Consider the following 15,324-nt stretch of genomic DNA (forward strand, 5'->3'; position numbering starts at 1 on the left):
TTTTATTTTCTTAGGTGGTGAGAGTGCTCCCATCTGCAGATGGAAGTGACGCCACACCATCCAGCCCTGAATCCATTTCATCCGTCGCTCCCACCACACCATCCGTCGCTCCCACCACACCATCCGTCGCTCCCATCGCTCCCACCACACCATCCGTCGCTCCCACCACACCATCCGTCGATCCCACCACACCATCCGTCGCTCCCATCGCTCCCACCACACCATCCGTCGCTCCCATCGCTCCCACCACACCATCCGTCGCTCCCACCACACCATCCATCACTCAAACACCTTGCCCCACCTGTAACAATAGAATAGTTCCCAAAAATTACCTGGTGGCAGCAGGTGTAATCCCAGAGTCTGGCTAACGTCCTCATAAGTCCGGCCCTGGAGAGGAAGGAGAAGGTGAGGCGCCGCATTCCCTTGCCAGCCCGTGTCATCACCAGCGACGAATATTTCGACCTGCTGGTCGAAAAAGAAACTGAGGAGAAAGAGAAGGAAGAAAAGAAGAGAAAGCGGAAGGAAGAGATGGCAAGGAAGAAGGAGGAAAAGAGACAAGCCCAGGAGGCCAAAAGGTAGAAGCAGGCACCCCCTCCGATTGATGACGGAGAACACTGTGCTCTCTGCCGTCGAGTGGTCCCACCAGGCTCAGGAGAGGAGGCCATAGATGAATGGGTCCAGTGTGATCTGTGCCATCTGTGGTTCCACCTGGAGTGTGCAGAAGTGGAGGAAGTGTCAGACACTGACTGGCTCTGCCATAAATGTTGTCTGTCCACATAAAAACACCTCACTCACACTCACACTCTCTCACACACACACACACACACACTCACGTGTAAATAGTGCACACATACAATTAACGTTAATTTCTAGTTATGGTATTTTTTAATCAGTTTATTGTTAAATGTAAATAGTTGTAAACACACACACACACACACACACACACACACACACACACGTGTAAATAGTGCACACATACAATTAACGTTAATTTCTAGTTATGGTATTTTTTAATCAGTTTATTGTTAAATGTAAATAGTTGTAAACACACACCAAAATCATTTATGTTTTGAAGTCACATTGGTTAATCATTAAATATTTTGTATAAGTTCAAATTGTTTGCCCTTCTTTGTCTTCAGAAAGATATTGTAAAGTTATTCACTAACGTTTCACATGCTTATCTCACATTTTGCATGGTCCTCTAGCTTATTAAAGCAGCAAATAACTTAAATTTTAAACAAATAAAAAGGCATTCACCTTTCTTATTCATTGAAATATTGTTTTATTCAGTTAAAATAACTAAATCCGTTGATCCGTTAAATGTCCATTTTCGTTGAAATGTGCTATGTACGGAACATCATTGTTGCCTGTACGGAACACCGTTAACGCTTATCATCTTCCGTACACGTGCGGGGGAGGTACTTTTCCCCAATTTTCTCAAAAACTATTTGTCCAAAAGACATCAATCAAAGTGTGGACTGTCCAATGGGTATTCCCCCAGAGAATGATCACACAAACATGCTTGTCTGGCTTTCAACAACGGAGGAGTGGTCGTTGGCGTGCGTTTAAGTGCGAAAAGTGTACGGAACATGGTTAGTGTACGTTAACACACTGACTACGTTTACATGCAGCCAATATCTGGGTTATGGTCGGGTTAGCATCACTATTTGGGTTTCTGAAACATTCGGAATAACCCGTTTACATGCGTGAGCAGAGAGAGTTACTCCTGTATACATGGAATTTGTAATCAGTCATATATCCCGATGTAAACGGCGACGCACGGTTAGCGTCTGGACGTACGGGCAACCTTAAGACGCGATATGCGTCATTTCCGATTCTTCTTCCTGTATCCAAAGACAACAACAACAGCAGCAGCACGCGGATAATGAATAGTTCGGGGCAGATAGTGATCGCCTTTGTTTGCGCTTTCCTCCTCGCTCCAAAAGTGTGGTGCTGTGCTGCGTCTCGCCATGTTTACCTCTACTTCTTGTTTACTTCCGGTATACTGCACGCGGGGTTTTGTATGCGCCGTCTCTACTCAAAAGACCAAGATTAAACCAAGATAAACGTTTACATGCAGCCAATAACCCGTTCAAAACCGGGATATTAGCAACAACCCGGTCGCGCACGGCCATGTAAACACTGGCAAAAACCCGGATATGCTCATATCCCGGTTTTTAAAAACCCGGATATTATACCTGGGGTACCCCTTTTCTAACCCGAATATTTGGTCATGTAAACGTGTATCGGCATATCCCCATCAAAAGAAACATTGATTTGTGTTCTGCGCATGTTCTATTCGCAGGGAATCTTGGTCTTTTGATTAGAGACGGCGCATACAAAAACCCGCGTGCAGTATACCGGAAGTAAACAAGAAGTAGAGGTAAAGATGGCGAGACGCAGCACAGCAACACACTTTTGGAGCGAGGAGGAAAGCGCAAACAAACGCGATCGCTATCTGCCCCGAACTATTCATTATCCGCGTGCTGCTGCTGTTGTTGTCTTTGGATACATGAAGAAGAATCGGAAATGACGCATATTGCGTCTTAAGGTTGTCCGTACGTCCAGACGCTAACCGTGCGTCGCCGTTTACATCGGGATATTACCAATTGATTACAAATTCCATGTATACAGGAGTAACTCTCTCTGCTCACGCATGTAAACGGGTTATTCCGAATGTTTCAGAAACCCAAATAGTGACCCTAACCCGACCATAACCTGGATATTGGCTGCATGTAAACGTAGTTACTGATCCAACAAAACCCAACAAACCTGTTTGTCAGTGTTTCTCTGTATGGTGTGAATTGGCCTTAAAAGTGCACATGTGCTTTTGTGCTCTAGTATGTAAGAACAATATGATTGAATAGAAATAAACTGGAAATAAGAATTAGTCCTCAGATGCCATGTCTGTAATTTATAGCAAAACATCTAGCATTAATTCGATCTCAAACAGATTTGTTAAAAGAAGTTATTACTTCACCACCTGCGTGACATCATTAACCAATGTGATTGAATGACAAATTTGCACCCCTATGTATTTTCGGATCAACACTTAAAGTATTTCGAATATCATCCACTGTGGAGTGTTAAATTCACTAGCTTTTCCCTTACTTTTGTGAGTTTTGCACAGGACTTTTACGTGCTTTTTCCAAATAATTGATTTTACTCCGAACCATCCATTTAACAGGTGTAGGTAATTTTCTGGCAAGGCATAGTAATCTCAGAAGTTCAAATAATTGAACAGTATGTTGGATTTATTAAGCTAGCAGCATAAAGTTTAATGTTTATAAATTATATAAACAAATTAGATAGGCTGAAACTGTCTACAAAACAAACTTTGAATGTTGTCTGAATATTAAGCAGTTCAGTTGAACTAACAGCATAAAAGTGTCTTCAGTCCCATCTGCTCTGCTGTGGTGGCCTCGAGGTCCCCTGTGGCCACCTGCTCTGCCAACTCCAGTCTGGCCACATACTCTGCCAACTCTGCCATGGCTCCCTGCACTGCTGGCAACGCCTTGGCTTTCTGAACTACCAGCTCCACCTTGGTGTCTAGGCCCACTTCTGCCACACAGGCCTGGCCCTCCATCCCTCCCCCTGTTCCACCTCCGCTTCATCACTCTCCTGAACTCTTGTGTCAGTTTGTGGAGTGTCTGGAATCCACTGTGTTTTATGGACTTTTATTTTGATAATCCTTGTTTGGATTATTACCATTGGTTTCTTGTTTGGATTATCCTTGTGTTTCCATGTTCATGGAGAAAAGACTGCTTGCTAAAAGATCTTCAATCTTTTGGATTTAGGATTTAATAAAAAGTACCTTATTATTATTATTATTATTAAAAGTAGTAGTAGTACCAGCATCTCATTTGGCCACTCTGAAGCTCAGGAATGACACTGACATCAATAATAAAACGCAGTGAAACTAATTAAAGTGAAACTAATTTATTCCATATTTTATTGTCTTATATTTGCAGTGACAACACACATTTTGTTTTGACAGTTTGTTAAAGGAGGGCCCAGCACCTGATCCGTGCTAGCTGACATCACCACATGCGTGATTGTGTTTCATTCTATGATGGCATCCCTACAAAAGATTTTTTTCCTCTTAATCCATGCTCTTTACACTCATTTATTCCAACAATATCAGCTTTACCAAAAAAAACCCCAAAAACAAACAAACAAACAACTGAACAACACATGTTGACAGCGTTACAAATTTTATAAAAATAGAGATACAAGATAACCCCCCCAACATTTAAATGAAATGAGACATCAGGAGAAATAAAATCATAAAAATACTATTACTCAATATTACTCAAACTCCCCAAAGAAGAGTAAAGAAATTTGTTTGACTGCATGCAGACGTGTGTGTGTAGGTGTGTGTGTGTGTGTGTGTGTGTGTGTGTATGTGTGTACCAATACAACCATGTGTACCTATGTACCAATATGTATTATATTGAAATGAATATCTGCCCGGTTTCTTTTTAGAAAAAGTATTTTAAGTAAGTTAACTCGATGGTATGTTAAAATTATCACTACTGGCAATCAAGTAAAAACTTGAATTTATGATTGAAAGCTATTCAAATTCAAGTAGGTGACCCAATTTAAGTGTTAATTCTAATAATGCATTAAATTAAAACCTTAATTATTTCTTGTGTATGTGTGAGTGAGCTGATATTATCCTCCTCAAATGAGGATTTTGACCATGAACACAGAGGTGATGGTAGTGAAGGCCATGCTGACAGCAGAGAAGTGAAAGTGACCCAGAGCTGAGTTACACAGGTCAGTAGAACAGCATGTCTTCGTCATTTGGTATAGGCTTGAATTTGAGTTGGCCGGGAAATTCACCTGCTCAGTTTTATTGCATTGGGACATATCAAGACATCCTTTCATCTTGATATCCACTAAATTAGCTGAAATTGAGATGCAAGAAAACACAGATTAAGCTTAAAAATATAGAACAGAAAACATATATGCTAACATAAAAATGGTCTTCATATATAAATTATAACAATAAATTATTAATGAAACTGGGATCACGCTTAGGGAGCCTGTCATCTTCGAGTATTGAAAAAACGAGCCAATGCACATTATCGTGCGTGAATTACATCACACGCTCCGCCCTACAGCGCGGGTATAAATACGGAAGTGGATGCATGCTTCGGAGCCGATCGGATCATTCTGATGTCTCTGAAGAGTGTTGTTTTCTACAACGAGCGAGAGTGTCTGTGTTCTTCTGGAAGACTCTTCCAGTGCTGGTGTGTGACAGCGAGTGCAGCAGTGATCGCGAGCTACGGAAGCTCTCAACTGCTGTTTTAACAGCATTTCACGAGTTCACACTTACAAATAAGTCAGATAGAATAAATGCGTATTTGGTGTGCTGTCCGAGGAGAGGGCTCCGGGCTCGGTATTTGGCCCGAACCCAGAGTACTCCCCCCGTATTCCTGGCTGTGAAAGAACAAGCCAAGAGTGAGGAGTCGGGGTGGTGGAGGGATGCTGAAAACTGTCAAGGAAGTTAGGTGAGTTGACAGAGTGAATATATATATGCTTCCTCTCATGCTGATAGGGTAGACATGGTAATTGTTTGATGAGTTGATTGATTGATTGCTTGATTATTTGAACGTGCTCCTCCCGAACTTTGTTAATAAAACATCATTTCTTTGAGTGTTTTGTTGGTGGCCGGTTGAGGGCGGAAGTAGTGAGTGCTTCACTGTAAAGTGTTGCCGCAGTTGTTCCCCTGTGTGCTCCGGCACTGGTGACGGGTCCCATTTCCTGAAAGAGCAACACGGGTGTGTTTGCGTCTTTTTCAAGGTGCCATTCCATCCGTGCGTTTCTGGGTGTGGTAGGGCTCTGTCCCCCTCTGGTGGTCACAATAGATGCATCCCGTGTTTGGGCTTACAACACGCTGAAGTAACTCTCATGGATGATTCATGTTCTATAATATGGTCATCTCGGTGTTGAGAATATGGTCATCTCGGTGTTGAGATCAAAACTTGCCTTCGTTAAACGTGAAGTCCCCACTCCTATGGGTTGGGTGACCTGAGGATTACGGTGAAGGGAAATCCTCCCAGCAAGGCCCCGTGGATCTCCTCTCTCACACCGCAGCTGGTGAAGCTCCCCGAGGAACGTGCTGGTCCCTCTGTAGTGGACCGACCGACCGTTTCATTCGGGCCCCTCCAGAGGACAGGATGTCCATTGCAGACCGTGAGCTCAGAGCTCCGCACTGCGACCTTGCCCTCCGGGGTACGAAGGATGCAGCTCGCGTGATCATTTTGGCAATGTCCACCTTAGTGGTCCAGGAGCGCCATCTCTGGCTCAACCTGGCGGATATGAGGGATGCGGACAAGGTTTGATTCCTGGACTCGCCCATTTCTCAGGTTGGGCTATTCGGTGATGCAGTAGAAAACTTTGCCCAACAGTTCTCAGCTGTCCAGAAGCAGACGAAGGCCATCCGGCACATTCTGCCCCGGCGGCCCGCTGCTGCCTCCACCCATCTGCCCGGGTCGGATACTCTGCCTGCTCATCGCCGAGAGCATCTGTCTGCCTCCGCCTCTGTTCCCGCTGAGTCATCGCAGCAGCCTCCACCCAGGTCTCAGCGTGGACCCGGTCGCAGACGGGGCGCCCCGCCTGCTCCAGGCGCTACCAAGCCAGGTGGTAAGCGCAAGCGCAAGCTCTTGGTTTAGTAGAGAGCTCTTGGAGATGGTCACCGATCCACTGGGCTGGGAGGATTCTTTGTTTGTGTATGTGTCTGTTCCGCCGCTGGCTCCCTTAAAAGCAGAGCCAGCGTTACTTACATTTTCAAAGAAAGAGCAATTTCCTCTGTTCCTGGGTCCCTAGAGAGCCAGACTGATGGTGTGCGATCCTGTAAAGCCTTGCAACCTTCAGCTACCTCTTGCATCGACCAGCCAGCAGTCGGGTGCGGTTCGAGGACCCTGTCTCGCCTTCTCACGCATTCTCTGACGTCATCTAGATTAAGAGTCACACTACACACTCAGACCCTGCTCCGGGCCGCCTTCGGGCCTTCCGAGCTGGGACCCTGTTTTTTGCCTAGAAGTCTGTGGTACCCTTGGTTCCCCTGCGTCGGCCAGTTGTAGCACTAGACGGTGCTCCTGACTGATCCAGTCGGTTCCTCCGTACTAACAGACTCGGCTTCACTAGCCGGTAATTGAGTGCGGTTCGAGGACCCGGTCATGCCTTCTCACGCACTCTCTGCCGCTACCTAGAGACAGGAATTAAACACTCAGACCCTGCTTCGGGCCGCCTTCAGGCCTTCCGAGTTGGGTCCCGGTTCTCTAGTTCACTGCCTCACTCCAAGTATGTCTGTGATACCTTTGGTTCCCCTGTGCACTGGAAGGTGCTCCCAACCGATTCAGCCGATTCCTTTGTATCAGCAGACTCGGCTAGACGATTCAGTTCGTCCGGCACCTGCCCATGCTCAGTGCTATTTGTTACACTTCAGTGTTCCAAATTGTGTCTGTCATGTGTGCGGTCATCACTTCCTACTGGTGAAGGATGTGATTGAGCCGTTCTTCCAGCCGATATGAAGACAGGCTTCTAAAAACTGGCCGTTCTGCATTGCACTCAAACTATAGTGAGTTAGACCATCAGGGATCTATGCTCTTGATTTCGGGCCCTTTTCAAGCTTCCGTTCAAGTTACGAACACAGTAACGCATTCCTAATGCTCCATCCCCTTGAATGGTCTGCAGCGTTCGACCTGAAAGACGCGTACTTCAGATCTCTACCCTTCCGCAATGCAGGCCATCCTGTGATCTTGCGTTGAGGGGTCGAAGTCTCAGTACAAGTCCCTCCCTTCGAGTGCTACATAGCCAGTTGGGTCTTCAGGTCAACTGGAGAAAAGTAACTCGCCCATAGACTGAGGAGCTTTTTTACGGTTTCTCAACAGGAATGTGTCCGTTCGGTGCTTCATAGAAGTGAGAGAGGGTCCCACTGAAAAACCTTCAGAGGCTCCTGGGGCATATGGTAGATGCAGTCGCATATGAACCGGCTTCCTCCATATGATGACCACTTCAGCACCGGCTTCATGACCGAGTCCCTAGGTGGCCGTGGCAGAGCAGCACGCTCCGTGTGTTAACAACATCTTGTCTGCTGCCAAACTCTCAGCAGTGTTCAGACCTTTTGTTTCTCCAGATTAAACGCTCCTAGAACAAGTGTCTACTAAACACCAGCTCAGGGGCCAACGTGCATGCAGTAAACAGGGGTATGGGCGAACCTCCCACTGCATTGGCATTCATTGCCTCGAGTTGTTGTTCCCTTGCTTGATGCTGCTGCTCAACAAGTTTGCACTGCCCAGTACAGCGACCCCTGTGTTTGGCTGGAGCCACCTCAGTGACATTCCATATGTTGTACTGCCCGCTAATTTCTCTCAGTCCATATGTGTATTCTCCACACGTTACCTCCCTTCCAACGAAAGGTAACGCTTTCCCAGTGGTCCTGTGGAACAGCAGTGACTTTCCTGGCCTAATCCCTGTCCTATGTCCGCCTCAATATGCGGGAGGAACAAGAGGCTTTTGTCTAGGAACTAGATGGTGGCAGCAATAGTGGCGTTTTAGTTGGGACCCCAATCAGTTGTAACATATGACTACGTCGAACATGAGTGACTGAAAGGGAATGTCTCAGTTACGTATGTAACCCTCGTTCCCTGAAGGAGGGAACGGAGACGTAGTCCCGTAGCCACAATTGCTGTACCCCCGCTGACCTGGCTCCGCTCGGCTCCTCACCGAAAAACAACTGGTGCGTGCATCCACTTCCGTATTTATACCCGCGCTGCGGGGCGGAGCGTGTGATGCAATTCACGTACGCCAATGTGCATTGGCTCGTTTTTACAATAATCAAAGATGACAGGCTCCCTAAGCGTGATCCCAATCAGTCGTAACGTATGACTACGTCCCCTTTCATATGTAAACGAGACGTTTCTCACAACTTATGACCTAATTGGGAAAAGGGTGTTCAATGGCTTTTGCACAGCATAAACTTACCAGCTTTCCCTAATCCACTGAAGCACTGCTGACCAGAATCACATGTCGTTTTGGTTGTGAAGCAAAGACTCCAGACACCCACTTTACAGTCATAACACTGCAGGGCCTGACCTGAGAGAGAACAGATTCACAAAAAAATAATAATAATTATTATTAAGCTGTTAGTGACATGGTACCCCTCATGGAATTTATTAAAATCGTTTTTAAAAAGCATAAAGAATTGACCTGAAGAATTCACATAACAAGAAATGCTTGAAAATTACTATAAAGCCCTGCTGTTCTGGTCTGGTTTCTTTAAAATACACATCCGTGTTAAATGATGTCATTCATGGCAACAGGGGGATGAAGAATTGCATGCACATAAACTTAAAGTCCCCGTGAACCGGAAGTTGCAAACGACTTTTCTCCAGTGTTATGACGTATTTCCCAGTGAAAAGGAATATTGAACAGAGGGCAGGGTTTTACTCTAGCGCTCCTCCTCTCCATCTCTCGCTCATAGCAGACTAACGGTTTGAGGGGAGTGGTTAAGCGTTGCCCAAACCAATTCCTCAAACCTACGTCATCAGAGAAGGTCCTCCAATGCAGAGGGGAGGGGCATTTTCAGATTTTGATTAAAGATTACCATGGTAAAAAAATTTTTTTTAAAATATTTTCTTGCACGGATTAATTGTTCACCACAAGACTAGTAATATGCGCTAACAAAGTAAATAGGGTCAATTTTGATTTCATGGGGACTTTAAACATGCAATTGAAACACAAAGAGTTCATCTACAACAATAGTTTACCCAAATATATATATATATATATATATATATATATATATATATATACACTTATTGTCTCCTTTTGTAACCCATGGATTGAGTGAGTGAGTAAATGTTGACAGAAATTGTATTTTTTTAATGAGATAACATTTTAAGGTTATATACTTTAATATCTGGAACACATACAAATTTACCCTTTGTATTAAACACACACACGCACGCACACACGAACGCACGCACACGCGCACACACACACACACACACACACACACACACACACACACACACACACACACACACACACACACACACACACAGAGAGAGAGAGAGAGAGAGAGAGAGAGAGAGAGAGAGAGAGAGAGAGAGAGAGAGAGAGAGAGAGAGAGAGAGAGAGAGAGAGAGAGAGAACTAAATATGAAAAGAAAGAAAAGAAAATCTACACAGGCTGGTTTCGGTCACACCCTGGGTGGAAGTTAAAACCTTTCAGGGAAGTCTCCCCTCCTATCTACCACACCCACCCACCCATGTTTTTCTATATATCTATGAGGGACCTAAACTTAACAAAAATGTACAAAAACAATACTATATTTATTAATAATTTTTACCTTTAAGTTTTTTTAATCTGATTTTAAAGCTAAATTCTGAATATAATGTTGTATCCAAACAATAGCTTATTAATAACTCCCATCCGTACACACTTTCTCAAACTTACAAAATGAGTAGATACATATATCATAGTGAATGATCCATGTTATATTTGAAATAGTTATTTTTAAGTTCTAATGCAGTCACAGTTCACTAACAGGGGTTTGAAACATTTACCAATTAAACAAAACCATTCAAGTAAATAAAATAAACAAGGTGAAGAGGCTTTTATTTTCTGAGCCATCAACCACCAATTTGTTACACAATGAGTTACTACAAACAGAGTTAAATATGCACATATATCATTTCTCCAACATTCATGAAGATGTGTGTGCTTCAGATTTATTTTTTGTTTTGTTTTTTAAGATCTGGGCAAGCATAGACCTGATTGTAACATGTCAGATAATTACTGAGTTCTTCCCTCTTTTCTGTGAAATGTCTCTCTTTTCTAAAATCCCGGTTAAACCTGTTTTCCAGGCACATGATAATTTGATCTTCTTTAGAGCTCACTTCTTTAGTCTCACTGACAGTAGGGTGGGTGGAGGTTACAGAGAATATGTCTTTGATACCGAATGTTGTTTGATACTGTGCAAAATCAAATAGCCACTTGGTTACCAATAGTTGTCTCCTAAAGAATCCAAGTTTAAATATGCAAAATAAAAGCCATGGAAAATATGTTGGTGGTGAGATTTAAAGTTGCTTCAAATGGTTTCCACAATTACTCAGAGTTGTGTAATGGTGTAAAACGTTGCCTGGTTTGTCTGTAACAAATGCAGGCTAAAGATCGGGACTGATCCTCAACAAAACCGTAACCATACCGACGTGATGACTCCGATCTTCAAGATGGAACTGGATATTATTCTGATTGTTCCAATCCAATCTGACTGCTGACCTATAATGCTGCCTGAATCATAATCATACACTGTTCATTCGTTGACCAGAGGAGAACTGGCCCTCAGACTAAGCCTAGTTTCTACCAAGGTTTTTTTTCTCCATTCTGCCACCTGATGGAGTTTTGGTTCCTTGCCACTGTTGCCTTTTTTCAGCTTTGTTGCTATAGGCTTTTGGCTTGTTTGGTTGGGGACATAAAATGCAACATTTAATTTAATATTCAAAAATAATATTGATCTCTCTGCATTGACACCATTTTATGAGAACTGAACTGAGCTGGACGATGACATCACGTTTTTCTCCAGAATGGCTAGATATACAAATTAACTAAATTAATAACTTTTTTACAACAAAAATGAAACATCACTAAACTTACTAAAGCTGGACTGTGATGCTATTTTCTTCTAGAAATAAACTTTTGTTGCATTATTTTCCTGTTATCTCTGTAAAAGCTGCTTTGAAACAATCTGTATTGTAAAAAGCGCTATATAAATAAATGTGACTCGACTTGGCTAAAGGACCGTTAAACAACTGCAACAGAGTGGCTCTGGAAAATTCTCTTTGGAAATACTGAAATTCTGTTTACTGTTTATTCTTTTCAACGGTGGTCTGCTATATTTCAAAAAGGCAGCCCATTTGTGCGGTCGTTGGCGTTATATGAGAAGGACATTCTGAATATAAGCCTACTGTAAAATTAGCTGTCTTAAAAATGCGGATTGATCAGTGCAGAGTTATTCCAGTTGCCTCCAGGTGCTATTCGTATTGGAATTGTGTAATCACAGATTATGAACAGATGTTTTCAGAGGTGGACAAAGTACACAACTTCCTTACTTGAGTGAAAGTAGATACTACGGGTCAAATATTACTCCGTTACAAGTAAAAGTTGTAAAGACCGATTTTTACTTAAAGGGCACCTATTATGCCCCTTTTTACAAGATGTAATATTGGTCTTGGGTGTCCCCAGAATGCATTTGTGAAGTTTCAGCACAAAATACCCCACAGTTAATTTATTATAACCATTTGAAAATGTCATTTTTGGGGCCTGTTTTAAAAAGAGCTGTTTTGGTCTATACCACTTTAAATGTAAATGAGCTGCATATCCCCGCCCTGCTGCTGGACATAGATGATGAAGAGACTCCGGCACAGAATAAACACGAATGAGAATGGACTAAACGTCTCGGAATGGTTATTTGATACATTTATGTACTTACAAAGTTTTAATCGCGTCTCCTTAGCAATTATGGATGTGCAACACACACACACACACACACACACACACACACACACACACACACACACACACACACACACACGAACTGTGATAACGTTCGCGCAATTTTTTGAAACTACACACACACACACACACACACACACATACTGTGATAACGTTTGCTAAGTACAAACGATTTATTTATTTTTTTCTTAAGGGGAGGGAGATATACGTTTAAAGGCTACTGTCTATGGAGATAGAGCAGACCTTAATTTATTTACATTTGTAAATGCTGCAAAATAATGCCTACGTGACATAAAACTGTCTGACGTTGTTTGTTGAGACATCCTATGACGACGACAATAAATAGCTTTAGACGCATTTGTTGTTGAACTCGGTTGAACTGGCTGACATCGATTGAAATTACTATTTGCTCAAAAATCATAAAATACACTTACTTCTGGAGGTGACGTTGGATCGCGAACTGTAGGCAACGATCCACACTTGAGGATTAACTTTGACCCTCGTTCACTAAACAGTCAGTCAACGACGCTGACTCCAGCTCCTTTTTCGCCAGCTCCTTATTCGTCGAACTATTCGTTCCACCTTAAAAATGTTGGACGGTTGTTAACCCCTCCCCCTCAGTGCTTTTGGCCGTATTTCTTAAAGGAACAGTTGTATGTGAATTGCAAGCCTGTGGATCGGGCAGCATTTTTCATTTAACAGTGAAAATAAAAAGCTTACTCCTGAAAAGATTATCTTGTCTGCCTCTATAAATGGTGTAAGCTATGTGTTAAATTATTATTTTGTAATTACTAAATGTTTTTTTAAAAGTATGGAGAAACGTGACATTATGGTTCCAAATGAGATTTAATGTAATGTAATTTCTGTTCTTTATTAGAAGTTATCCATTACTCCAGTCTAACATGTGTGTGTGTGTGTGTGTGTGTGTGTGTGTGTGTGTGTGTGTTTATATGTATATGTGTGTGTGTGTGTGTGTGTGTGTGTGTGTGTGTGTGTGTGTGTGTGTGTGTGTGTGTGTACTGGACAAAGCATACTGGAGGTGCCATTACTTTAGTATTTTAAAAGTTCTCAAAAAAACAGGAACGTAGAGGCATAGATTAATTCATTCTTAAATGAAATCTTGCATTACAACATTTTCTGATGTGTTATTGTTGAAATATGGTACCCAGAACATGCAACTATATGTGCCAACAAAGCATACTGGAGGTGTAATTACTTTATTATTTTAAAAGTTCTCAAAAAAACAGGAACGTAGAGACATAGATTAATTCATTCTTAAATGAAATCTTGCATTACAACATTTTCTGATGTGTTATTGTTGAAATATGGTACCCAGAACATGCAACTTTATGTGCCGACAAAGCATACTGGAGGTGTCATTACTTTAGTATTTTAAAAGTTCTCAAAAAAACAGGAATGTACAGGCATAGATAAATTCATTCTTAAATGAAATCTTGAATTACAACATTTTCTGATGTGTTATTGTTGAAATATGGTACCCAGAACATGCAACTATATGTGCCGACAAAGCATACGGGAGGTGCCATTACTTTAGTATTTCAAAAGTTCTCAAAAAAACAGGAACGTAGAGGCATAGAGTAATTCATTCTTAAACGAAATCCTGCATTACAACATTTTCTGATGTGTTATTATTGAAATATGGTACCCAGAACATGCCTCTCCATGCAACTTTATGTGCCAACAAAGCATACTGGAGGTGCCATTACTTTAGTATTTCACAAGTTCTCAAAAAAACATGAACGTAGAGGCATAGATTAATTCATTTTTAAATGAAATCCTGCATTACAACATTTTCTGATGTGTTATTGTTGAAATATGGTACCCAGAACATGCCTCTCCATGCAACTTTATGTGCCAACAAAGCATACTGGAGGTGCCATTACCTTAGTATTTCAAAAGTTGTCAAAAAAAACAGGAACGTAGAGGCATAGATTAATTCATTCTTAAATGAAATCTTGCATTACAACATTTTCTGAAGTGTTATTGTTGAAATATGGTACCCAGAACATGCAACTATATGTGCCGACAAAGCATACTGGAGGTGTCATTACTTTATTATTTCAAAAGTTCTCAAAAAAACAGGAACGTAGAGACATAGATTAATTCATTCTTAAATGAAATCTTGCATTACAACATTTTCTGATGTGTTATTGTTGAAATATGGTACCCAGAACATGCAACTATATGTGCCGACAAAGCATACTGGAGGTGTCATTACTTTATTATTTCAAAAGTTCTCAAAAAAACAGGAACGTAGAGACATACATTAATTCATTCTTAAATGAAATCTTGCATTACAACATTTTCTGATGTGTTATTATTGAAATATGGTACCCAGAACATGCCTCTCCATGCAACTTTATGTGCCGACAAAGCATACTGGAGGTGCCATTACTTTAGTATTTCAAAAGTTCTCAAAACAACAGGAACGTAGAGGCATAGATTAATTCATTCTTAAATGAAATCTTGCATTACAACATTTTCTGATGTGTTATTATTGAAATTTGGTACCCAGAACATGCCTCTCCATGCAACTTTATGTGCCGACAAAGCATACTGGAGGTGTCATTACTGTATTATTTCAAAAGTTCTTAAAAAAAACAGGAACGCAGAGGCATAGATTAATTCATTCTTAAATGAAATCTTGCATTACAACATTTTCTGAAGTGTTATTGTTGAAATATGGTACCCAGAACATGCAACTATATGTGCCGACAAAGCATACTGGAGGTGTCATTACTTAAGTATTTCAAAAGTTCTCAAAAAAACAGGAAC

At 41.9% G+C, this 15,324-nt stretch overlaps 1 protein-coding gene across 1 annotated transcript; it reads right to left on the reverse strand.

Annotated features, from left to right (window-relative positions):
* Positions 1-3,923: 3,923 nt before the first annotated feature.
* Positions 3,924-12,988, reverse strand: LOC308686618 (sperm acrosome membrane-associated protein 4-like; the record flags this gene model as incomplete). The annotated part of the gene is made up of 3 exons (XM_081395059.1): positions 3,924-4,910; positions 8,995-9,105; positions 12,963-12,988. Coding segments are annotated over 3 exons (364 nt in total), but the record flags the coding sequence as incomplete, so codon positions are not given.
* Between the last annotated feature and the right edge of the window lie 2,336 nt (positions 12,989-15,324).

The sequence above is a fragment of the Scardinius erythrophthalmus genome (assembly GCF_964197995.2).
Source record: "Scardinius erythrophthalmus genome assembly, contig: HAP1_SCAFFOLD_530, whole genome shotgun sequence".
NCBI lineage: Eukaryota > Metazoa > Chordata > Actinopteri > Cypriniformes > Leuciscidae > Scardinius > Scardinius erythrophthalmus.